Source organism: Hemiscyllium ocellatum, chromosome 7, assembly GCF_020745735.1.
Source record: "Hemiscyllium ocellatum isolate sHemOce1 chromosome 7, sHemOce1.pat.X.cur, whole genome shotgun sequence".
In the NCBI taxonomy this organism is placed as follows: Eukaryota; Metazoa; Chordata; class Chondrichthyes; order Orectolobiformes; family Hemiscylliidae; genus Hemiscyllium; species Hemiscyllium ocellatum.
Genome location: NC_083407.1, coordinates 10,115,322 through 10,141,747, shown reverse-complemented (window position 1 = coordinate 10,141,747; position 26,426 = coordinate 10,115,322). Strand labels below are relative to the sequence as shown.

The window sequence follows — 26,426 nt, the reverse complement described above, 5'->3', positions numbered from 1 at the left end:
CACCAACCTCCGGATACATTGTATCATCCTGCGTCATTTCCGCCACCTCCAAACAGACCCCACCGCCAAGATATATTTACCTCCCCACCCCTATCAGCGTTCCGGAGAGAACACTCCCTCTGCGACTCCTTCGTCAGGTCCACACCCAACCTCCACTCCCGGCACCTTGCCCACTAACTGCAAATTGTGCAAAACTTGTGCCCTCCCCTCCCTCCAAGGCCCCAATGGTTCCTTCCATATCCGTCGAAAATTCCCCTGCACCTCCACACACATCATTTTCTGTATCCGCTGCACCCTATGTGGTCTCCTCTACATTGGGGAGACAGACCGCCTACTTGCGGAACTTTTCAGAGAACACCTCTGGGACACCTGCACCAACCAACCCAACCGTCCCGTGGCTGAACACTTTAACTCCCCCTCCCACTCCGCCAAGGACATGCAGGTCCTTGGCCTCCTCCATCGCCAGACCCTGACCACACGATGCCTGGAGGAAGAGTGCCTCATCTTCCGCCTAGGAAACCTCCAACCACACGGGATGAATGTAGATTTCTCCAGCTTCCTCATTTCCCCCCCCCCCCGTATCTCAGTCCCAACCCCCGGATTCAGCACCACCCTTTTGACCTGCAATCATCTTCCTGACCTTTTCTGCCCCCGCCCCATCCCCCACCCCCTCTCCGGCCTATCACCCTCACCTCCTTTCCACCTATCGTATTCCCAGTGCCCCTCTCCTCTCCCCCCACCTTTTATCTCAGCCCGCTTGGCACACCAGCCTCATTCTGAAGAAGGGCTTAGCTTATGCCCGAAACATCGATTCTCCTTGGATGCTGCCTGGCCTGCTGCGCTTTTCTAGCACCACACTTTCCAACAAGAGAACAGTCCTCAGTTTAAACAGGGCTTTTACATAGCAGTCAGTCAGGCATGCAAGACACAACTCACTGGCACTCTTTCTCTCCTCTCCTCAACCCCTCTCTCCCCCCCCCACCCCTCCCCAAACCATAGTCACATACCACCCAAAAACGATGTAAAACGACGAGGTTATTCCTTAAAGCAGTGTGAGTTTCGATTGTCACATCCTGCCTGCAAGACAGAAAAAAGCATCCCCACCCCCTCCCCGAAATATCAAATTTCTTACATGTCAACATAACAAATTAACCCTTCAACATCTCATGAGGTAAAAATGGGTAATCTGTGCCATGACTGGGCCTAATGTGTTGGGGTGGATAAAGGACATGCAAGATGGTGTTCAGGCCTTCAAGTTCTGAGGAAGGGTCACCAGGTCCGAAATGTTAACTTTGATTTCTCTTCATAGTTGCTGTAGACTCTGCTGAGCTTTTCTAGCAATTTCAGCTTTCGTTCCTAAAGTTATTGAACTCTATATTGAGTCCTGAAGGCTGCAGGGTACCCAAGCAGAGAATGAGATGCTGTTCTTCCAGCCTGCCTTTTATTCCTACTCTCCCTTCCCACAACACTGATAGGGCCCCATTGATCCTCACTATCCACCCCACCAACATTCATTGCCATTTCCGCCATCTCCAGTGGGATGCCACCACCAGACATTCATTTGTGGGATGTGGACATTGCTGGCTGGCCAGCACTTATTGCCCATTTCTAGTTGCCTTTGAGAAAGTATTGATGAGTTGTCTTTTTGAACTGTTGCAGTCCCATCTGTTGTGCTTTGACCCGCAATGCCATTCGTGAGGGAATTGCAGGATTTTGACCCAGCAACTGGAGGAACGCCGATATATTTCCAAGTCAGGATAGTGAGTGGTTTGGAAGGAAACTTGAGCATAGTGATGATTCTGCTGCTCTTGTCCTCCTAGATGTTTTTTCCATCTCTAATCAGCATTTCACAGTCTGTTCCCTCTGGGACACCCTGGTCTTCTACTCCACTGCCAACACCTCCCCACATCACCTTCTCATGCAATTCCAGAAGGTGCGAAACCTGCTAGTTAGCATCATCCCTCCTCACTTCCTAAAGCTCCAGATACCTTCCTTGTGAATCACCAATTTGCTGCATTTCACTCAGCCTAGACACTGCTTTCAGTGTGGTCTCCTCAGTATTGAAGAGACAAAACATAGGCTGGGCGACTGCTTCAAAGGGCATCTGTGTTCTGTGTACAGAAATGATCCTGAACTTTCAGTTACCTACTGTTGCAATCCTTGGCTAACATTTCTATCTTGAGTCTGTTGCATTGCTCCAGCGAGGTTCAGTGTAAGCTGAAAGAACAGCATTTGTTGCTTACGGACCTTGTAGCTTTCAAGACTCATTCTAGAGTTCAAAAATTTTGGAACCTGAAAGTCCTCTTTCCATGTTCTTTATCCACTCCCACAGTCCAGGCCTTGTCCTCACATGGGCTGTTTCCAGACCAGCCAACCTATTTTTGCCTACTAATGGTCCCCATTATCACCTTTTTCATTTTTCTGAGCATATTATCATCTATCTTGTTGTCTTCCTAATGGTTGTGCTTTAATTTCTCTTGCTTTTACAGTCTCTCTTGTGCCCTCCCAACTTGCACCCACCCCCTGCCATAGTCCTCATTAATACCACCTTTTTCCTAACTAACACCAGTTCTGAAGAAGGGTCACTGCACTTAGTCATAGTGATGTACAGCACAGAAACAGACTCTTCCATGCCGATCAGATATCCTAACCTGATCTATTCCCATTTGCCAGCACTTGGCCCATATTGCCCTTAAACCCTTCCTATTTATGTACCAATCGAGGTATATTTTAAATGTTGTAATTGTAACAGCCTCAATCACTTCCTCTGGTAGCTTATTCGTATACTCACCATCCTCTGCATGTAAAAGTTGTCCCCTTAGATCCCTTTTAAACTTTCCCCTCTCACCCTAAACCTATGTCCTCTAGTCTTAGACCCTCCCACCCCAGGGAAAATACCTTGTCTGTTTACCCTATCATTTTATAAACCTCTATAAGGTCACCCCTCAACCTGTGACGGTCCAGGAGAAACAGCCCCAGCCTATTCAGACTCAACCCTGGCAACATCTTTGCTAATTTTTTCTGAACCCTTTCAAGTTTCACAATATCCTTCCTTAAAGTGTTAATTCTGCTTTCTCTTCACAGATACTATGGTGCTGAGTTTATCCAGCAATCTGCTTTATGTCAGATTTCCATCATTTGCAGTTTTTCCCCCATTCCCATTCGGTTTGACAAACCCATAGCAATATATTACCACCTATCCAAAGAACATTAATTTTATGCACAAACCTCTTGTGTTAGATGTTATCTAAAGCCTTCTGAATATCCAAACATACAACCTCCAGTGGTTCTCCCTTACCTATATTACTTGTTACATCCTCCTCAAAAATACTCCACTAGATTTGTTGAGCAAGATTTACCTGTCATAAACCCTTGCTGGCTTTGTGCAGTCCTGTAAATGGTTTCCAAGTGTTCTGTTATCATATCTTTTATAACAGACCAGCATTTTGCCCACGACTGATGGTCTTGTTAGGCTGATAGGTTAACTGGTGTGTAATTCTGTCTTATCTCTCCCTACCTTTTTAAATAATCTGATCACATCTAGTTGCCAATCAATCAATAGTAATTGCTGCAGTTATATAGAACTTTGGAATGTGACTACCAAATCATCTAATATTTCCAGGGCAGCTTCCTTTAGGAACCAAATGGAGAACAGGCTACCCTGGAATTGGGTATTTTGTAATGAGAAAGGAATAATTGGCAAACTATTTGTGGGAGGTCCCTTGGGGATAAGTGACCATAATATGATAGAATTCATCGTCAAGATGGAGGATGTTGTGGTTGATTCTGACAGTAGGATCAGGGTCCTCACACTCCCCCATTCTGCTTTCCTTTCTTGCTGAATCTTAAAATGCTCCCAATCCTCAGACTTGCTTTTTCTGACAGTTTTATGTGTCTCCTCTTTGGATCCAGTATTGTCCTGAATTTCTTTTTAAAGCCATTGTTGATGTACCCTTTTCCTTTTCTATTTTTGCCCCCAGACAAGAATGAGTAGTTATGTAATTTATGCCCCATTTCTTTAATTATAAACCAGGTCAGCTCTTTAAGTAAGATTCCCCAATCAATCCTTGCTAATTCGTGCTTTATTACTCTTTATTTAAATTCAAGACCATTATTTTGGATTTGACTATTTAACTCTCCATTCTGATAAAAATTCTATCATATTGTTGCGTGTCCTCAAAGGGGACAGTACAGCAAGCTGTTAATTCTTTCTCTTTGCACAATACCCAGTTTAGGTAGCCTGTCTTCAGGTTGGTTCATCAATCTATTGATCTTAAAAAAAAATCTCACAAACACCAGAAAATCCTTCTCCTGAAAGATCGTTGATGGTATGGTTTGTTGAATCTATATATATATATATATATATTAAAGTCACCCATGATTACATATGTGCCTTACTGCCTGCGTCTGATTTCTTATTTAATGCCTTACGTTATATATCCAGTGCTATTTGGGGACTGATAGATGTCTTTCAACAAGTTTTTACTTGGTGTTTTTATTTTGTAGCTCCATCCATACAGATTCCACATCGTGATTTTTTGAGCCAGTGTCCTTACTCATTATTGCATTGATTTCTTCCTTTATGTCTGTCCTTTCTAAATAATGAACACCCCCTGAATGTTTAGCTTCTATCCTTGGTCATCCTACAGCCATATTCCAATAATTGCAACTATGTCATAACTGTCTATATTTGTTTGCTCTGCTAGCTCCTCTACTTTATTGCTCTGTGCATTAAGATACAGTCTTTAGATTTGACTTTTTTAACCTTGTTAGTCATCTTAGTTTTATTTTGCACTGTGGCCCTTTTTTTTGTCTTTTCTTTTTGCCTACCATTTGAGGTTCTTGCCACCGCCTTTCTTCCTCGCCATGTTCCTCCAGCTCCAAGCTCAGGCTCCTGTACCAATGCCATTGTAATTTACACCATGCCCGACCACATTAGATTATGGCACTGAGGTAGCAAATCAACCATGATTATTATTGAATGGCAAAGCAGCTTTGAATGGCCTATTCCTGCTCCTAGTTTCTATATTTGATTGAACTTCATAAGATGCTGAATTTCTGGATGAGACAAAGATTGGGGAAGTTACGGATAATGAGAAGGGTTGCCAGAGAATACAAGAAGATATAGATAGGCTGGAGTCCTAAGTGGAGAAGTGGCAGATGGAATTTAAGTTGGGCAAATGTGAGGTAATATATTTTGGAAGGTCCAATGCTTGAAGCAAGTATATAGTAAATGACATACCCCTTAGAAGTGTTACATGGAGAGAGATCTAGGTGTACAGGTCCATAGTTTTCTAAAATTGGCAACACAAGTGGATAAGGTGGTCAGGAAAGTGTATGATTTGGAGATGCCGGTGTTGAACTGGGGTGTGCAAAGTTAAAAATCACACAATGCCAGGTTGTAGTCCAACAGGTTTAATTGGAAGCACACTAGCTTTCAGAGGATGAAGGTGCGTCGCTCCGAAAGCTAGTGTGCTTCCAATTAAACCTGTTGGATTATAACCTGGTGTTGTGTGATTTTTACGAAAGTGTATGGCATGCTTGCCTTCATCGATCAGGATATTGAATATAAATATTAGCAAAATATGTTGCAGATGTGTAGTTGGGCCACATTTAGAATATGGTGTACAGTTCTGGTTACTACGCAACCAGAGAATATAGAGGTGTTGGGGATGGAACAGAAAATTTTTACTGAGTTGTTGCCTGGTTTGGAGGGTCGCAACAATAAGGAGAGTTTGCACAAACCTGGTTTGTTTTCACTTGACCATTGGAGGCTGAGGGCGAACTGATAGAAGCTTCCAAAATTGAGAGACATGAATAAAATGGGATAGTCATAGTCTCTTTCACCCAAGGTAGAAATATAATTTACTGAGGAACACATATAAAATAAAGGTGGGAGAAAGTGTAAAGGAGATGTGAGAGCTAAGTTATTTTAAACAAAGGATGGTGAGTGCCTGGAGTGTGCTGTCAGAGCAGGTGATGAAGGCAGATACAATAGCAACATCTAAGAAGCATCTTAACAGATACATAAGTGGGGAATAGAGGGATGCAGACCATGTAGAGGCAGTAGGCTTTTAGTTTGGAAAAGTGTCATGTGTTTGTGTTGGCTGAAGGGCCTGTTCCTGGGCTGTACTGTGTTATTTGTACTTTGTCTTGCGAGGTGGACTTGGTAAGGATATCTCTTTATAGATCAGTCCAGAACTAGGGGTCACTTAAAATTAGGAATCAGCCTAGAGTAAGAGATGAGAAATTTCTTTGAGGTTTGAAATACTTTATAATTCCCCTCATCAGAAAGCAGTGGAAGCCAATTCATTGAATGTTTTTGAGGAGGTAAAATGTTTAGGCAATGGATTCGAAGGTACTGGTTGGAATATAGGATTTGAAGTGTAAACAGATCAGTCATGATCTTTATGGAGTTCATTCGAGGGACTGAATGGACTACTACATCTCCTACTTTGTTCATAACCATCACAGCGCTTCCCTTCTATTTGCCCAGTTTAAAAAAAAATGAGGAGACACAAGTTTTGAAAGAAATTATTGATAGTATATAAAGTACTGCACTACCAGGCGATCTTAAACCATGCTCTGTTTCTTGCCAGGCAGGAGACTGAGGAGGAGGAGGAGGAGGAAGAGGTTGCAGATGGACTGGGTGATACCAGCAGCCAGGAATGTGATGGTAATTTCGATGTCCTTCAGTAATGGATTTTTTTTATCATTGGGTACCTCCTTCATTCCTGAAAGCCACGTCATTGTATAAGACTTATTCATGTAACTTGACAATGTGAAAAGAGACCCTTTTACCCATTATGTCCACACTAGTCATTAAACACCTATCTGCTGTTTCCCATTTTCCAGTATTTTGTCTATAGCCTTTTATTGTCCATGGCACTTTAAGTGATGTCTCAATGCTCATTAAGTGTTGTGACAGTTCCTGCCTTTAACACCTCTGCAGGATGTGAGCTACTTGTACCTATTACACGCTAGGTAAAAAAATTATTCTTTAAATCTCCTCCTGAACCTCCTGCCCTTATCTTAAAGGTGTGCTGTCCTAGTTATTGATCCCTTACTAAAAGGAAATGTTCCTTCCTATCTATCCATATCCCCTCAAAATTTTGTCCAACTCAATTGGGTTCCACCTTAGTCTTCTCTGTTCTGAGAGGAACAGCCTAACTGTAGTCTTTCTTCATATCTGAATAGCTCTAGCCCAGACAACATCCTGGCGAACCTCTTCTGAACCCTCTTTAGTACAGTCACATCCTTTCCATAATAATGAGACCAGAACTGTGTGGCACACAGTATTTCAGCTAAGGTCTAACTAATGTCTTCTACCCCTCCATCACAATCTCCCTGCTGTTGTATTCAGTGCTTCTACCAATAAAGGTAAGTTACCCATATACCACCTCAACCACCTTTATCGGTTTGTCTTGTTGTCTTCAAAGATCTGTTGTAAGCATTAACACCAAAGTTCCTCTGATTCTCTGCACTTCCTTGGTTGCTGCCATTCAACCTGTACGCCCTTTTCTGTAGGTATTGGCACATGTTTCAACTTTTATTTAAAGGGCCTCTCTCTGCAAAGTGCTGCAAATCTAATGACTGATTGAAGCTTATGAACATTTTTTGTAATTCTGCTTCAAATTCCTTGTCTTGTTTCAGGTCTAGTTTGATTTTTATTTAAAACAAATTTTAGTCCCATTTTCAGTCTAGACCTTTGTTCTCAGATTTGATCTTGGTCGTGGGAAAACTCTTCACAATTTGTTTATTGACATCTACAATTTCATTTGAAACATTTAAGGATTTTTTTTCCCAAAAACAACTGAGTTACTTTATTCTACTTGTCATAGCTCAAGAGGCAATAGAAAAGGCTGAGAAATAATAAACTGGGACTCGAATGATAATTGACTTTTTCATATGTTCTGTTTTCTCATGGATTTCAAAATTTATACATTGCCCACAAAAGTGTTATTCTTGGTAATGCATGTTTGTTTCCATTTTACCTCTAAGCTTAAATAGAATAAATAGGTTTAAAATCAAAATTATTAGATTTGCATGACATTTCAATGATACTTCCATGGTCTGAATTTAAGGATATAGGGAGTAGGCTCAAATATTGGCTATTTGACCCTTGAAACTTTCTATAAGACACAGACAATCTTGTACTTCAATTCCACCTCCTTACACCATAACACATCCCTTGATTTCCAAGATATTTATCAGCCTCAGTCTTGAACAAATTCTATGATTAAGAATCCATTGTTAGAGCCAAGAGTCCCAAAGATTCGCAAGCTTCTGTTTTGAAGAAATTTTTCTTTCTCTTGGTCCTAAATGGCTGACTCCAAGCTCTGGACTGCTAAGGCAGAGAAATATTCCCCATTGTAAGTGTACTTCACAGATTTTTCTCTTTTGTTTTTATCAGGATAACGTATGATTCAGTTGAAAACAATTTTCCCTTTTAAGAAATCTGCCCAAGCTGAGGACTAGGGGCTCATTACTGTTAATTTTGACATTGTTGCATTTTAAGGAGTAAGCAAATACTAGTTGCTGTTTTGTTTTTAGAAGAGTCGGAGTGTTCTACCATCTCTGATTCTTGTTCAACTGAATCAGCACGTGGTTTATCTAAGGTGGCCTTTAGTGAACTACCGGAATCTACTGATGCCAGGTAAGTTTGCTGAAATGTTTTATTTAATTTGACTGAAGAACTGAAAGTCCTACTGTGGTTTGCTTTTATTTTCCTAGTATTCTGTAAGGAATTGTACAAAGATTGATAGAATCCCTAGAGTCCAGAAAGAGGCCATTCAGCCCATCAACTCTCACCCAGGCACCTACCTTTTCTCCAAAACCTCTCATTTGCCCCATGGCAAATCCTCCTAGATACTACAGGCAATTTAGCATGGCCAATCCACCTAATCTGCACATTTTTGGACTGTGGGAGGAAACCAGAGCACCTGGATGCAATCCTTGATAACACTGGGAGAATGTGCGAAATATGCACAGTCAACTGAGGCAGGAATCGAACCCCAATCCCTGGCACTGAGGTAGTTTATTCTCTCCCTCTCTTCCTTATCTGTACCTTTTTAAGTTGTACTGCTTTGAAATGTATTCGTTTCTCCATGAACATAACTGGGCACTTTGAATCATGATGCATATTTGTCTAGTTCTTTATCTAATGCTGCAGGTTGAAATGTTTCTTTTAATATGAGACATAGTTGATGTCTATTAGGGTTAGAAACTTCCTGACTTGCATGTTGCTAGGTGCTTAGATGTTGATTAGATTGTTGAATGGATATTGGTTGCTATTAAGATAAAAGCCGGCTGATACTTATTAGGAGAATTTTTAAACCTGAATATAGTCCATGCTCATTGCAAAGCCATACCAACTTTTTGGGTTTTCATGGCCAAATAACTTGTTCATTTTGAATCGTTTAGCTTTCTGATCAAAATTCCTCATTCCCCATTTGTTTTTAAAGAAAGGATATTCATCAGATGGTCACATGGGCCGAGGAGTAGCAGATGGAGTTTAATTTAGATAAATGTGAGATGCTGCGTTTTAGACAGGCAAATCAAGGCAGGGCATACACACTTAATGGTAAGGTCCTGACGAGTGTTGCTGAACAGAAAGACCTTGATGACAGGTTCATAGTTCCATGAAATTGGAGTCGCAAGTAGATAGGATAGTGAAGAAGGCATTTGGTATGCTTGCCTTTATTGGTCGGTGCATTGAATGAAGGAGTTGGGAGGTCATGTTGTGGCTTTATTCCTGATGAAGGGCTTATGCTCGAAACGTCGAATTCTCTATTCCTGAGATGCTGCCTAACCTGCTGTGCTTTGACCAGCAACACATTTGCAGCTGTACAGGACATTGGTTAGGCCACTTTTGCAGTATCACATACAATTCTGGTCTCTGTCCTATGGGAAAGATGTTGTGAAACTTGGAAGGGCTCTGAAAAGATTTAAGAGGACATTACCAGGGTTGAAGGGTTTGACCAAAAGGGGGAGGCTGTATAGGCTAGGGCTGTTTTCACTGGACTTTCAGAGGCGGAGGGGTGACCTTGTGGGGGTTAATAAAATTGAGGGACAAGGATACAGTAAATAACGAAGGTCTTTTCTCTGGGATGGGGGAGTCCAAAACTAGCATAGATTTAAGGTGAGGGGGGGGAAGATTTAAAAGGGACTTAAAAGGGCACATGTTTCATGCAAAGGGTGGTGCATGTATGGAATGCGCTGCCAGAGGAAGTGGTGGAGGCTGGTACAGTTCCAACATTTAAAAGGCATTTGAATGGGTATATGAATAGGAACGATTTTGGAGGGATATGGGCCAAGTGCTGGCAAATGGGTCGAGATTTCTTTGGGCTATCTGGTTGGCGTGGATGAATTTGACTGAAGGTTCTGTTTCCATGTTGTAATCTCTGATTCTGTGTTCTTCTACTCATTGTACAAAGTCCAACGGTTGTGAAAATGTATGTTGCTACCATTTTATCTGAGGTAGCTTCCAGCAACCCCTATCTCAAATAAGTAATTTCTGTGTTTTTCATATTGATGTATTGAACAATCTTTATACTATTTTCTGCTCACATCAGGATTATTTCTTGCAATGGTATTTAGTGTATAGTGAATTTAATGTTGTATACTGCTAATACATTTACATATTCTCTGTGATTCCCTTTTTCCCTAAGGAATGTTTTTGATTCTTGCTACCCACAAGTAACAGAATGTAAAATTCAAGTTGCTAAACCAGCATTGGTAAAAAGCTTATTTCATGATATGCCTCTGACGATTTACTTTGGAACTTCGAACGAGAAAAGTAAGGAAGAAAAACTAGATTTATTTGTACTTATTGTTTCAGTAAAGGATTTTGTATTCATTCATATGGTGCTGCATTGTTCCAACAAAAAATAAAATTTGAATTTCTTTTCCTTTGTTTGGGTCTCTTAATTTTGGTTTACTTTTAAACTTCTGCACCCAATACATCTTGTCTGTCTTCTAATTTCTTTCTTTATGGCTGTCCCTTCCTTGTTTAAATCTCATGTCGAGACCTAGATATTTGGACGCAAATGATCTCTTCCCAGGTGTGAATTCATTTGCAAGCTTGATATTAAGTTGCCTTTTTGTTCACTGTGTTATTCTTCAATAAGTCATACTGCTGGTCTGCCTTTTTGGATTAGTGTAGTCTGTGTTGTAGAGGTCTTCCCATAGTCCCTATTCTCTGGGATCCAATAGGAGGTTTAGCACTGGAGTCACCCTTCTGCAAACCAGGTAGAACAGCGTACTTCATCCACTGAAAAGATGATAGTATACAGGACTCAATGCAATTTAACAACTTTACGGTCACTTTTATATGTTTTTAAATTTTCTGGATTCTTTTAAAATGAAATTTGTCCTGGATTTCTGATTCAACCATGTAACTATTACGCAACCATCTTTGAAACGCTCATGGCCTGGGAAGGAAGTTTGAAGGCTAGTACTTGTTAACCTATCCAGTTTCTGAAAACAGACACACAACTTAAGGAAGTTCTATTAATGTGTAAAAGAAAGGGAAGCACATTTGATAACACTGAAAGGAAAATGACGCGAGAGGGAGATTTGTATCCTGGTTTGAGGAACAGTGAAAAGAATTTATGGAGGGGGTCAAAGCATTGGGATACGTGAGTGGCCAGGGAGATAAGGGAAGGAACATAACGCAGGAGAAAGTTTTGAAGGAAGGAATGAAATTTGTTTCATTGTGTTTTGTGGAAATGTTTTCAGTTTTGTTGTGAAATTGTGAAAAATCCTCATTGTGGGGTCCTTGCCTTAACTTCCCTAATCTTATTTGCTCAATGCCAATTTGCACATGGCTCAGTAGTAATCCAGAGGTTTTTACTTTTGATGTTTGTTTTTTAATTTTTAGAATCTAGCCTCTCTTACTCCCTCTGCAGAATTTCTTTCCTAGTTCTACTATGTTGTTTGAAAAAGCATGAATAACAACCACTGAATTCTTCCAACTTGCAGTAATTTAATCTCCAACGCAGTTCAGATATTCCAAATCCTGGTACTGGAGACACAACACAGCCATCTGGACTTATTGTCTTGGTTGCAGAGAACAATGTCGGTTCTCTCTCTTCCCCCTCTTTCTCCTTTTCACCCCCCACCCCACTGCAAAGTATCCTGCAATCACTGCATTGCTTTTTGTTCCTTGCTTTTGTATTTTGTTCCTTGCTTCCCATGCCATCTGTACTACTGGACGTTGGCTCACCCATCCTGTAGCCCTCATTCTCATCCAAACAAGTTGTGAAATCCCCAGATTTCTTGGACAGTTGCAAAGGCCAGTACTTCTGTGCTGCTGCTCTCTGTATTCCCTTACCCGCTTCACTTGCAGTCTCACACTCATGTTTCTGACTACTGATCAAAGCAGAGGACTTTTTCCAAAAGCACGTGGTCATTTCTGGACTAGTGTGTCCAGGAAACATCCTTTCCCATCATTCATAGAACATTACAGCGCAGTACAGGCCCTTCGGCCCTCGATGTTGCACCGTCCTGTCATACTAATCTGAAGTCCATCCCACCTACACAATTCCATGTACATCCATATGCCTATCCAATGACGACTTAAATGCACTTAAAGTTGGCGAATCTACTACTGTTGCAGGCAAAGCATTCCATACCCTTACTACTGAGTAAAGAAACTACCTCTAACATCTGTCTTATACCTATCTCCCCTCACAGTTATGTTCCCTTGTGTTTGCTGTCCCCATACTTGGAAAAAGGCTCTCCCTGTCCACCCTATCTAACCCTCTGATTATCTTGTATGTCTCTATTAAGTCACCTCTCAACCTTCTCTCTAATGAGAACAGCCTCAAGGCCCTCAGCTTTTCCTCATAAGACATTCCTTCCATACCAGGCAACATCCTAGTAAATCTCCTCTGCACCCTTTCCAAAGCTTCCACATCCTCCTTATAATGCGGTGACCAGAACTGTACATAATATTCCAAGTGCGGCCATACCAGAGCTTTGTACAGCTGCAGCATAACCTTCTGGTTCCAGAACTCAATCCCTCTATTAATAAAGGCCAACACACTGTAAACCTACTTAACAACTCTGTCAATCTGGGTGGCAACTTTCAGGGATCTGTGTACGTGGACACAGAGATCTCTCTGCTCATCTGCACTCCCAAGAATCTTACCATTAGCCCAGTACTTTGCATTCCAGTTACTCAGACCAAAGTGTATCACCTCACACTTATCCACATTAAACTCCATTTGCCACCTCTCAGCCCAGCTCTGCATCCTATTTATGTCTCTCTGCAACCTACTACATCCTTCGGCACTATCCACAACTCCACCGACCTTAGTGTCATCTGTAAATTTACTAACCCACCCTTCTAAGCCCTCATCCAGGCCATTTATAAAAATGACGAACAGTAGTGGACCCAACACCGACCCTTGCAGTACGCCGCTAGTAACTGGACACCAAGGTGAACGTGTTCCATCAACTACAACCCTCTGTTTTCTTTCAGCAAGCCAATTACTGATCCAAACTGCTATGTCTCCCACAATCCCATTCCTCTGCATTTTGTATAATAGCCTACTGTGGGGAGCCTTATCGAACACCTTGCTGAAATCCACATATACCACATCAACCTGTTTACTCTCATCTACCTGTTTGGTCACTGTCAAAAAACTCAACAAGATTTCTTAGGCACCACCTACCCTTCACAAATCCATGCTGACTGTCCCTGATCAGATTATTCTTTTCTAGATGGTTATAAATTCTCTCTCTTATAACCTTTTCCAACACTTTACCAACAACTGAAGTGAGACTCACTGGTCTGTAATTACCAAGGTTGTCTCTACTACCCTTTTTGAACAAGAGAACCACATTTGCCATCCTCCAGTCCTCAGGCACTATTCCTGTGGACAATGATGATTTGAAGATCAATGCCAAAGGCTCGGCAATCTCTTCCCTTGCTTCCCAGAGGATCCAAGGGTAGATCCCATCTGGCTCAGGGGACTTGTCTATTTTCAATACCTCTTCCTTGTGAACCTCAATCTCTTCTAGTCTAGGTGCAAGTATCTCTGTACCTTCCTTGCCAACATTTTCATTTTCTATAGTGAACACTGTTGAAAAATACTTATTTAGTGCTTCCCCTATCTCCTCTGACTCCACACTCAACTTCCCACTATTATCTTTGATTGGCCCTAATTTAACTCTCGTCATTCTTTTATTCCTGACATACCTGTGGAAAGTCTTAGGTTAACTCTGATCCTATCTGCCAACAACTTCTCATGTCTCCTCCTGGCTCTTCTGAGGTCTCATTTTAGGTCTTTCCTGACTTCCTTGTAACCCTCAAGCGCCCTAACTGAGTTTTCACATTTTGTCCTAACACAAGCCGCCGCAGCCTTCTTAACCAGGAATTCTACTTCCTTAGTAAACCACGGCTCACACATTCTATATCTTCCTCCCTGCCTGACAGGTACATACTTATCTAGGACACTGACGAGCTTTTCCTTGAATAAGCTCCACATTTTTAATGTGCTCATCCCCTGCAGTTTCCTTTCCCATTCTACGCTTCCTAAATCTTTCCTAATTACATTGTAGTTTCCCTTCCCCCAGCTGTAACTCTTGCTTGGCGGAGTACACCTATCCCTTTCCATCACTAAAGTAAACCTGACAGAATTGTGATCGCTATCACCGAAGTACTCACCTACTTCCAAATCTAACAACTGGCCAGGCTCGTTACCCAGTACTAAATCTAAAGTGGCTTCGCCCCTTGTAGGCATGTCTACGTACTGTGTCAGGAAGCCCTCCTGCACACACTGGACAAAAACTGACCCATCTATTGTAGTCATACTGTAGTAATCCCAGTCAATGGGATTGTTGAAGTCCCCCATGACAACTACCCTGCCCCTCTCACTCCTATTGAGAATCATCTTTGCTATCCTTTCCTGTACATCTCTGGGACTATTTGGAGACCTATTGAAAACTCCCAGCATGGTGACTTCTCCTTTCCTGTTTCTAACCTCAGCCCATACTACCTCAGTTAACGAGTCCCCAAATATCCTTTCTACAACTGTAATATTGTCCTTGATCAACAATGCCACACCTCCCCCTCTTTTACCATCTACTCTGTTCTTACTGAAACATCTGAATTCCGGAACCTGCAACAGCCATTCCTGTCCCTGCTCTATCCATGTCTCCGTAATGGCCACAACATCGAAGTCCCAGGTACCAACCCAAGCTGCCAGTTCACACACTTTATTTCGGATGCTCCTTGTGTTGAAGTTGTAAAAAAATTCTCAACCTGTATTCTCTATTGGGATTTCTAGAAGGAGCAGGAATTCTTGAGGTCACTTGCATCTTCTGGTACAGCAATTCTAACTAATGCAAGCCAAGACTGCAAAAACTATAAAGAACCGGCTCCAAGGTAGAAGGCAGAGGGTGGAGGGTTGTTTTTTCAGACTGGAGGCCTGTGACTAGTGGAGTGCCACAAGGCCGGTGCTGGGTCCACTACTTTTTGTCATTTATATAAATGATTTGGATGCGAGCATAAGAGGTACAGTTAGTAAGTTTGCAGATGACACCAAAATTGGAGGTGTAGTGGACAGCGAAGAGGGTTACCTCAGATTACAACAGGATCTGGAGCAGCTGGGCCAGTGAGCTGAGAGGTGGCAGACTGAGTTTAATTCGGATAAATGCGTGGTGCTGCATTTTGGGAAAGCAAATCTTAGCAAGACTTATACACTTAAATGGTAAAGTCGTAGGATGTGTTGCTGAACAAAGAGACCTTGGAATGCAGGTTCATAGCTCCTTAAAAGTGGAGTTGCAGGTTCATAGGATAATGAAGAGGGCATTTGGTATGCTTTCCTTTATTGGTCTGAGTGCAGGAGTTCGGAGGTCATGTTGCGGCTGTACAGGACATTGGTTAGGCCACTTGGAATATTGCGTGCAATTCTGATCTCTTTCCTATCGAAACGATGTGAAACGTGAAAGGGTTCAGAAAAGATTTACAAGGATGTTGCCAAGGTTCGAGATTCAAGCCAGAAGGAGACGCTGAAAAGGCTGGGGCTGTTTTCTCTGGAGCATTGGAGGCTGAGGGGTGACCTTATAGAGGTTTACAAAATTTATGAGGGGCATGGATAGGATCAATAGACAAAGTCTTTTCCCTAGAATGGGAGAGTCCAGAATTAGAGGGCATAGGTTTAGGGTGAGGGGGAGAGATATAAAAGAGACCAACGGGCAACATTTTCTCACACAGGGTGGTGCGTATATGGAATGAGCTGTCAGAGGAAGTGGTAGAGACTGGTACAGTTGCAACATTTAAAAGGCATTTGGATGGGTACATGAATAGGAAGGGTTTGTAAGGATATTTGGTCAGCATGGACGGGTTGGACCGAAGAGTATGTTTCCATGCTGTACATCTCTATGATTCTTTGTCTGGGAGATGTTTGTTTACTTTCTGCATTCCAAGATAATAACATCAAATTGTGGAGAATTGTGTTCTGAGTTCCATCATCAGAGTAAGCACTAGGGATGTTTTAGTTTGCATTTATAATTCGAAACAAATCAGAGCAATATCCATACCTGTTATGTCATTGCTGTTATGTTTTCTTGTGGGCCCTGCAAAACTGACTGACTCCTGATGGAGGGTACTTAAGGAATTCAAGACTAAACTGCAGAGGATCTTTAATGCATGTGCTAAACATGCAAGAGCAGGAACTTTGAAAATCAATTTGTAGCACTCGCTGGCGAGTGTTAAAACTTTAAATCAAAGCCAATCTATCTGTCTGGTTTGTTTTGTAATTGTCAGCTGTGTAATGCATGAAGAATTGCTTGGCATAGGAATGAGTAGAGATCTTGAGAAAAGTACTTATCAAGACAGTGGTGTGGTGTATATTGTAGAATGTAGTGAACATGAGTAATGAGTTTTCAGGATGGTGGAGAAGGCAAGATCAACGGTGAATCAAGAATAGGCAGTGTATCCTAAGGAATGAGAACGTGCTGAGGAAGCTGGTAGGTTGTTAGAGGATTTAGAATTAAGATGGAGGGAGTGGTATAGTAAATGGCTTGAAATTGAAAATAGGAAGCTCCTACTAGCAACTGAGGAGGCAACCATGAAGAAATATGGAGATGAGAGGGGAAAGATATAAGCAACCTAAGCGGCAACGTTTTTACACAGGGTGGTGCATGTATGGATTGAGCTGCCAGAGGAAGTGGTGGAGGCTGGTACAATTGCAATATTTAAAATACATCTGGATGGGTACATGAATAGGAAGGATTTGGAGGGATATGGGCCGGGTGCTGGGAGGTGGGACTAGATTGGGTTGGGATATCTGGTCGGCATGGACGGGTTGGACTGAAGGGTCTGTTTCCATGCTGTACATCTGTGATTTGCCCTTAAGCTGATAACAGCTAAGCTGGAGGGTTTCAAGAAAATAGGACAAAAATAGCAAATTGATTTGAGAAGTAAGATCAAATATGATTTAACTTGCATAGTTAAAAAAGCTCAAGGACTGAATGGTGACTCCCGTTCTGTATAGTGTCCATATATTTTTACTTCTGACAAGGATTAATAGATAACAATCAAAGTAGGAATTTTCCTTAAAGTTACATTGAGGCCATGTGTGCATTACAGTAACTCATCCCAAAAATTGGATTAAACCTAAATCTCTGATCTGTATGACTCATTACTTATTGTCTCAAATAATTGAACTTGCTTTGCTATTAAAAGTCTTAAGTTTGCAGCTTTTAAAACAATCTTTTTGTTTGCTTTGCATCTTTCAGAATAGGATTGCTGTGTAATTTCAGTTTTCTTTACTGAGTGACTAACTTTGACTTTGGTATTCACAGTTGAACTTTTGCCGTGGGATCAACGAAGGCAGATGAAGTGGAAAATGTCCACCGTGACGCCAATAGTGGTGAAAAATGCTATTGCCAGATCACATTTTAAAATTACTAAAAGTAAGTCATGTGAGCACTAATAAGCGTGTCTTAACCTTTTGATTCCACTTTTAAGATTTGGCACTAATTATGCAATTATTGCTTATTTTAGGATTTCATGAAAGATTAAGAAGCTTGGACTGTGATTTCTCAATATAACAGATAAAGTCCCAAAACAGCAACTTAATACTGTCACTTCTAACAAATGTGTTTAGTCAGTGGCTATTATATGGAAAAGCACTGTTCAATTTTCACAGTTGGAAACATCCCACACGTTGGGATGTAGTCCTGAAAGCACCAAGGTCCCATATAATTAAAATAAAATTTGAATTACTTCAATAACCATCCACCAATGACTCAGCAATACTAAATCGAACTGAAGAACGTGAATGTGCAATTAAATATTAACACATCTTGAACATCTGAAAGTTCAATAGTCAGTTGCTACTGCACCTTGTTGACTGTGAACGTCCCAGTTAACTGACCGTAACAGAGATAAACTGTTCTTGCTGCTTAGAACCAGGAAGTGAAAATCATATTTTACAGTGCCTCTGCCAAAGCAAAAATGTATGGTTGTTGAGTGCACTTGCCTGATGCTTCTCCACAGGTGAAATTACCAGTGTTCACTGTGTAGGTTCAAAAGTCAGAAATGGCCACTGGGATGAGAAATTGGATAGCGGTCTTCCCCTACTGAAAAATCAGGAGGCATTTAAAAATTGCCTTAAAGTGGAAAATTGATGTGTTGTTCATTTTAGGATGTTATGATTGGCTGGGCTGCTGGGGACATCACATGAAATCACCGCTATTCAGAACCCTTCGGGAATATCAGAAGGTAAGCCATTAGAATTTCAATATTAATATTACTGTAACCTCTTCCTTTCAATGCAAGTGCTTATTCCATTTTTATCGAAATATTAAAACTAGCATGTATTTATTGTTGCAATTATCTGTCTGTCTTTGAACTCCTAAAACCAATGCCGATGTATTTCTTCAGGACTTGAAAACCAGACTCAATGTTTTCCCTGAACCTTATATGAACATTTTAATCATAATTTGATCTTTTTTCTTCTGTTGTTGATGGTTACTATTCTGCCCTAAAATGGAGACTCGTGAGCCAAAGCATTGTCTTTTTGAATGGCTAAGTCCAATTTTAGCACCAAATTGCCTTTATACAACACCTTTCCTATGAGGAAATGTATGCAATTCACATGTCTTGGGAATATGCATCAATCAGAGACCTCTGTATTCCTCCCAACTTCATTCATTCATGGGATGTAGGAGTCACTGACTAGGCCAGCATTTATTGCTTGTTGCTACTTGCCCTCGAGAAGTTAGTGGTATGCTGCCGCCTTGAACCGCGCATTGCCCTCCTTTTTAAACTTTCCTTTCGTGGCTGTGCTTTCAGTTGAATGGGTCCAAAGTTCTGAATATACCTCCCTCCACCTGTGGGTCTTCACTTACCTTCTCACAACTCTCGTAAAGCTTACCTCTGACCAATTTTTTTTTGATAAAAGTATTTTTATTGAAAAAAAAATAATTTTTGAGGTCTTTTACAAAATTACAAATGTAATACAGGCGTTTGACAAGGTTCCCCGTGGGAGACTGATTAGCAAGGTTAGATCTCATAGAATACAGGGAGAACTAGCCATTTGGATACAGAACTAGCTCAAAGGTAGAAGACAGAGGGTGATGGTGGAGGATCGTTTCTCAGACTGGATGCCTGTGACCAGTGGAGTACTACAAGGATCGGTGCTGGGTCCTCGACTTTTTGTCATTTACATAAATGATTTGGATGCGAGCAAAAGAGGTACAGTTAGTAAGTTTGCAGATGACACCAAGATTGGAGGTGTAGTGGACAGTGAAGAGGATTACCTCAGATTACAACATGATCTGGACCAGATGGGCCATTGGGCTGAGAAGTGGCAGGTAGAGTTTAAGTCAGATAAATGCATGGTGCTGCATTTTGGGAAAGCAAATCTTAGCAGGACTTATGCACTTAAGGGTAAGATCCTAGGGAGTGTTGCTAACAAAGAGACCTTGGCGTGCAGGTTCATAGCTCCTTGAAAGTGGAGATATAGGTAGATAGGATAGTGAAGAAGGCAATTGGTATGCTTTCCTTTATTGGTCAGAGTATTGGGTACAGGAGTTGGGAGGTCATGTTGCAGCTGTACAGGACATTGGTTAAGCCACTGTTGGAATATTGTGTACAATTCTGGTCTCTTTCCTAACGGAAAGATGTTGTGAAACTTGAAAGGGTTCAGAAAAAATTTACAAGGATGTTGCCAGGGTTGGAGGGTTTGAGCTATATTGAGAGGCTGAATAGGCTGGGGCTGTTTTCCCTGGAGCGTCGGAGGCTGAGGGGTGACCTTTTTGAGGTTTACAAAATTGAGGGACATGGATAGGGTAAATGTGCAAAATCTTTTCCCTGGGGTTGGGGAGTCCAGCACTAGCGGGCATAGGTTTAGGGTGAGAGGGGAAAGCTATAAAGGACGCCTAAGGAGCAACGTTTTCACACAGAGGGTGGTACAGGTATGAAATGAGCTGCCAGAGGATGTGGTGGAGGTTGGTACAATTGCAACATTTAAAAGGCATTTGGATGTGTATATGAATAGGAAGGGTTTGGAGGGATATGGACCGGATGCTGGCTGGTGGGACTAGATTGGGTTGGGATATCTGGTCAGCATGGACAGGTTGGACCGAAGGGTCTGTTTCCATGCTTTACATCTCTATGACTCTTTAATACAAACAAGTATAAACGTCAATATAAAATTAAATAAATAAGAGAGAAAAAAATAATAACCAATAAAAAAGACAAAACCCAACTAACTCCTCATCTCATCTATCCTAGAAATAACCAAATCATAAAATAGAATATCATAATTAAATAACTAGATACATGCTCAAAATAGATTTACGTTAAGTCATAATAAAACCCGTATTGATACAGGATTCCTCCCCACTGGGTCTCCCCGAACCAGCCAGAACAATTACCACAGCTAGACAAATGCTGGACAGTATGGCCAAGATGTCTGTTTCGATGTAGTTCACTAAAAGCTGCCATGTTTAATGGAATAATTCCATTTTTTGGTGCACCATATTTGTGAGGAAGTCAAGGGGGAATATATTCCATGACTAACCTGTGCCAGTTCAAAAGTCCTGGTGGGCCTTCAGCTTTCCAATTTACTAAGATATTCTTCCTTGCACAGAAAGAAAGAATTGTAAGTAATTTCCTCCTATTTACATCCAGGGAGGGAAAATCTGATGAACCCAAAAGCAGGGACACTGGATCTAATCAAATCTCCATACCTATGATCTCTGTCGAGGCACTTGCTACTCTGTCCTAATACCTATGGATCTTATGGCATGTCCATAGACAATGCGTGAGAGTGCCAACTTCTGTTTTACATTTAGGACACATTGGGGATGCTCCTGCTTTGAATTCTGCGAATTGTTCAGGTGCCATATGAGTCCTGTGGAGTATCTTTAATTGAATAGCCTGAGTTCTATTACAAATAGAGATCTTTCTGGCATTTTTCCAGATGTATGCCAGAGGATGTGGTGGAGGCTGGTATAATTGCAACATTTAAGAAGCATTTGGATGTGTATATGAATAGGAAGGGTTTGGAGAGCTATGGTCTGGGTGCTGGCAAGTGGGACTAGATTGGGTTGGGATATCTGATTGGCACGGACAAGTTAGACCGAAGGGTTTGTTTCCGTGCTGTACATCTCTATGACTATATGTCCTCCCACATTTCTAATGAGACGTCCCGCCCTAATTCTTTCTTCCAGGTTTTAAATAATCATTCCATGTCCTCAGATACTTTATTATATAATAGTGATAAAGAGTACTAACCAAGGGGGGCCCCATCAGCCATAGTACTCTCCTTTCCCTATCTGATTTGGAGGGATTAATTATCAATGTGGTCTCCTTTTGTATATAATCTCGTATTTGGAAATACCGACAAAGTTCCCTGTTAGGCAGTCCAAACTTCTGGTGCAATTGCTCAAAGGATGACATAACCTCCCCATCGAACAGGTCTCCAAAGCAGGAGATACCTCTGGACTTCCAAGTTTTAAATGTTGCATCTGTCACACCTGGCTGAAATCCCGATGCTCCCACTATAGGAGTTTAAGGGGAGGTTTTTAGCAGGTTACCCTCATCTTGTTGCACTATCCTCCAGGCTTTAATTGTATTTAATACAATAGGGTTTTTAACAATAGTCCATAATAGCTCTCCTCTTGTCTATAAATAATAGATTGATGAGGGGACATTTTGCTTGGGAGGTCTCAATGTCTAACCAGATTGGGTCTGTTGTGACCCACAATCGGTCAGCTGCAGAAGGTAATAAGTAGCTCAATTGATACCTCCTAAAATCTGGAAAGTCCAGTTCTCCCCTTGCTTGTGGGAGCTGCAACTTTTCTAATTTGATAAGGGGCCGTTTATGATTCCAAATAAAGGAACCAAGCCAGTAGGAGAGCTTATACAATGCCTGTCTCGGCAGCATCAGGGGGAGCATTCTCATTGGATGTAGAAGACAAGGTAGAATATTCGTCTTAACTAGGGCTACTCTGCCTAACCAGGACATTGGGAGCTCTCCCAGCATTGAAGGTCCTGCCTTGTTTTCTCTAAGTGCATGAAATTAGCTTTTTACAGTTGAGCAAATACTAGTGTGATAAAAATACCTAGGTACAGAAAATGTTTTAGTGACCACCGAAAGGGAACGCAAGATCCTTCTGGTAAATTGGATACACTGGTAAGGCCGCCCAATGGCATGGCCTCAGATTTCACAAAATTTGTTTTATAGCCTGAAAATACCCCACATAAATTAATCGCTTGTATTAGACGAGGCTCAGATATCAAAGGATCACTTAAGAAGAGGAGGACATCATCCGTAGAGAGTGATTTTATGTTTGCCCAATCCAACCCTCTGAACCTTTATGTTAGGGTCAGTTCCTATAGCTTCTGCCAGTGGTTCAATCACGAGCGTGAATAATAATGGTGAAAGAGGATGTCCCTGACGACAGCCCCTGCCAACACGAAAGCTATCTGAACTTAAACCATTGATGATCACCGCTGCTTTGGGATCATTACTGAAACCCATTTAATAAATACCCCTCCGACACTGAACCTTTCCAGTGTATTAAAAAGGTATGGCTATTCTACCCGATCAAATGCCTTCTCTGCGTCCAAGGAGACAGCTAAACCTGGTGTTGTTCCCTGTTGACAGGCTTGTATCTTATATATTTAAAACCTTTCTAATATTATTAGTTGACCTGCGGCCCTTTATAAATCCTGTCTGGTCCTCTTTTATGATGTCTGCTCACATTTTAGAAAGAATTTTGAAATCCACATTTAGTAAGGATATGAATCTATATGATGAGCAATCTTCTGGGGCCTATCCCTTTTTCAGAATGAGAGATGTTTGCTTCTCTCAATGAAGGCGGGAGGCGGCCCTGACTATGTGAATAATTATATATATTTATGAGTGGCCCAGCCAGTTCCCCTCTAAATTCTTTATAGAACTCAACTTGGAATCCGTCTGGTCCAGGCGCTTTGCCACTCTGAAGTGCCTAACCACGTTGAGTACTTCCTGGGTTGTCGGGGGGCATTCAAGATCAACACCTGCTCGGAGGTTAAGCCCGGAAGGGCCAAATATTTAAAGACGGATTCCATCTTCTCAGTTCTATCCTCACAGTCCTGCGATTTATACAGTTCAAAATATAACTTTCTAAAGGCTGTATTGATCTTTTTACAATCGCTAGTCAAGGTACCAGCACTTTCTCTAATGGCTTGAGGAGCCTTTTCCTTTCTACTAAGGTATGCTAGGTATCTCCCAGGCTGGTTGCCATATTCAAATAATCTCTGCTTTGTGAATAATATTTCCCTTTTTGCTGTTTGTGTAAGTGCAGTATTCAAGGCTGCCCTAAGGGCTGTGACCCTTTGTAGCTTAGTAATGGAAGGCCTGTTAAGGTACGCTGTCTCAGCTACCTTCAAGCGAGCCTCGAGCAGGCGCTGTTGCTCTCCCTTTTGTCTTTTCCGAGACGCGGAATATGAGATGATCAATCCTCGCACACGTGCCTGAGTGGTCTCCCACATCATCGACGGTTACTGGCCGTACCTGAATTAATTTCCCAGAAGGTTTTGAATTCCTGCGAAAAATACTTTATAAATTTGCTATCCTTCAATAAGAAGGGATCCATACGCCAATGTCGGGGCCTATCCCATCATCCCTAATCTTGACTTCCATATATACTGCAGCATTGTCAGAAATAGCATTAATACCTATTTTACAAGACAGTATGGAATTCAAAAGGGTCGAGGGGGCAACAAAATATCAATTCTGGTATGGCATTTGTGTGGGTTAGAGTAGAAAGTAAAGTGTCTACCCTAGGGGTGAAGGCCCCTCCATACATCTACTAGCCCTAGCTCCTTCAGATCCACCAGTTGTCTAGATCTCCAAGATATACCCGTAGTGTTCTTAGGTATCCTATCTGTCTCTGGGTCCATAATACAGTTAAAATCTCCTCCTATAATTATATGGTAGACTCCAAAAGCCATCAACTTAGAGAACACTTCTTCCGTTACGAATTTAAAGAAATGTGTCGGGCAGTAAAGATTCAAAATTCCATATTCCTCTCCATGTATTAGGGCTTTGATCAGTATATACTGTCCAGACTCCTTATCCACACGGTTCGGATCCCGCAGTCTATTTAAGAGAGTCTAAGAATGCTTTTGCTTTTTCCGGCAACCCAAAGTTGTAAATGGATCCTCTATGGCTGAAGCGCAGCGTTGCCGAATAGTGCATGAAATATTGGATATTTAGGTCTCTCAGATGCTTTTTTGCTTCATCGAATGCCCTCCCCTTGTGGACCGTGGCTGGAGAGAAGTCCTGAAATAACATTATTCTGAAACCCTTGTGCATCTTGGCCTGGGGATCCTTCCCCAGGACTTTGGAGGCTTCCAGGAGCATTTGTTTTTCTTTTGTAGCATTATAGTCCGATTAGAACTGGGCGGAGGTGCTAGTCCAACCTGGGCCTGCATATAGCAACCCAGCGGGCCCACTCCACCTGCACCCGGCCTGGTCCTAACTCCAATTTCAATAATTGTGGGAGCCATCGCTCCAAAAGGTCTAGAAGCTGGCCTTCCTCTTCGCGTTCAGGAAGGCCCAGCAACCGAATATTTTTCCGACGGCCCTGATTATCAAGGTCATCGATGTGCTCCTCCAGGGTCTGGATTCACTGCTCAAGAGCCCGGACATGACCTACAGATGACTCGGCAGCCGTCTCAGATGCTGCGGCCCATTGCTCCACCCCTCCGACGTGCTGCTCAAGTTTTTCGGTTTCACGATCATGCTTCTGCAGCATGACCAAGAACGACTCCCACCTGCACCAGGACTCCTCAATAAGAGTGTTGATCTTCTCTTGAAGTTTGGTGATCCTGGAAATTAGGCTCTCCTCCGCAGGTATATCCCCTGAGGTGGCCGTGGACGTCTCTGCTGCTGTGGGAGCGGGTGGGGGAGCGCCTGTTGCAAGCTGCGGGAGTTTTTGCCCTTAGTCATTTTAGAAACAGCGCCAAACTGTCCAAGTTTGATGTAAAATGACTGACTACACTGGGCAAAAGCTATCTTAAATGATTTAAAGGTTGAGGTGAAGGTGGGTGCCCCACTCTGCTGGAGTCTTAGGCAGAGCACTACAGACTCAGACTTGCTGGGTCGCTGCCATCTTGAATCTCCTTGACCAAATTTTTAATCATCCATCCTCAAACCTTCCCTTAGTTTGTTTCAATACATTTCTGAAGTTCTTCTGGACAATTTATTGCCTTTGTTGTTGCCATGTAAATGCAAATTGTTCATTTTGCAATTGCTAAATTCCACTACTTTTGTCATTTTAATAATCTCTGAAATTATATGTTTTGGCTTGTAGAGGTTTGTATTTTGTATTAATCCTGTCAGATCAGGTAAACAACATAAAACGTTGGTGCATTTTGAAGGGGAAAAGAATTTTAACTTCATATTTGTTCTCCTTCCTAGCTGAATCATTTTCCAGGATCATTTCAAATTGGGCGTAAGGATCGCTTGTGGCGTAACTTATTGAGAATGCAGATGCGATTTGGGAAAAGAGAGTTCAACTTTTTTCCACAGTCCTACATTCTCCCTCATGACATCAAACTGCTGAAGAATGCCTGGGGGGCTAGCTCTGGCAAGCAGAAATGGATTATTAAACCAGTAAGTTAAGTCTAAGTTTTAAGTTAATTGGAAAAGAGCCAGAGAAGAGTTGAGCATTTTTGTTTTGTGATGTGAGTTATAATTGAAAATTTTGTGAAAACAGATTCACTGTAACTTTTAAGAAAGAATTGAATATATTCTTGAAAAGGGGTAACCGTTGTGGCTGTGGGCAACAGTGTGGGTAAATGATCTAATTGGGATAACTATTACAAAGAATGACCAAAGTAACCCTTCTGTAATGTAGTTGTGAGAACTAGTCTAATTCGTAAATAGCAGTTTCCACACCAATTTGTG

The 26,426-nt window shown here is 41.7% G+C and overlaps 1 protein-coding gene across 4 annotated transcripts in view; it reads left to right on the top strand.

The window, feature by feature from the left end:
* The window catches only part of ttll4 (tubulin tyrosine ligase-like family, member 4), a 110,734-nt gene that overhangs the window by 41,059 nt on the left and 43,249 nt on the right, over positions 1-26,426 (top strand). For all 4 annotated transcript variants that reach the window (XM_060828251.1, XM_060828252.1, XM_060828253.1 and 1 more), the window contains exons 3-8: positions 6,600-6,676; positions 8,554-8,656; positions 10,671-10,798; positions 17,818-17,928; positions 18,663-18,739; positions 25,938-26,132. In XM_060828251.1, the coding sequence (XP_060684234.1) occupies positions 6,600-6,676; positions 8,554-8,656; positions 10,671-10,798; positions 17,818-17,928; positions 18,663-18,739; positions 25,938-26,132 (691 nt within the window). The remainder of the gene's footprint in view (positions 1-6,599; positions 6,677-8,553; positions 8,657-10,670; positions 10,799-17,817; positions 17,929-18,662; positions 18,740-25,937; positions 26,133-26,426) is intronic.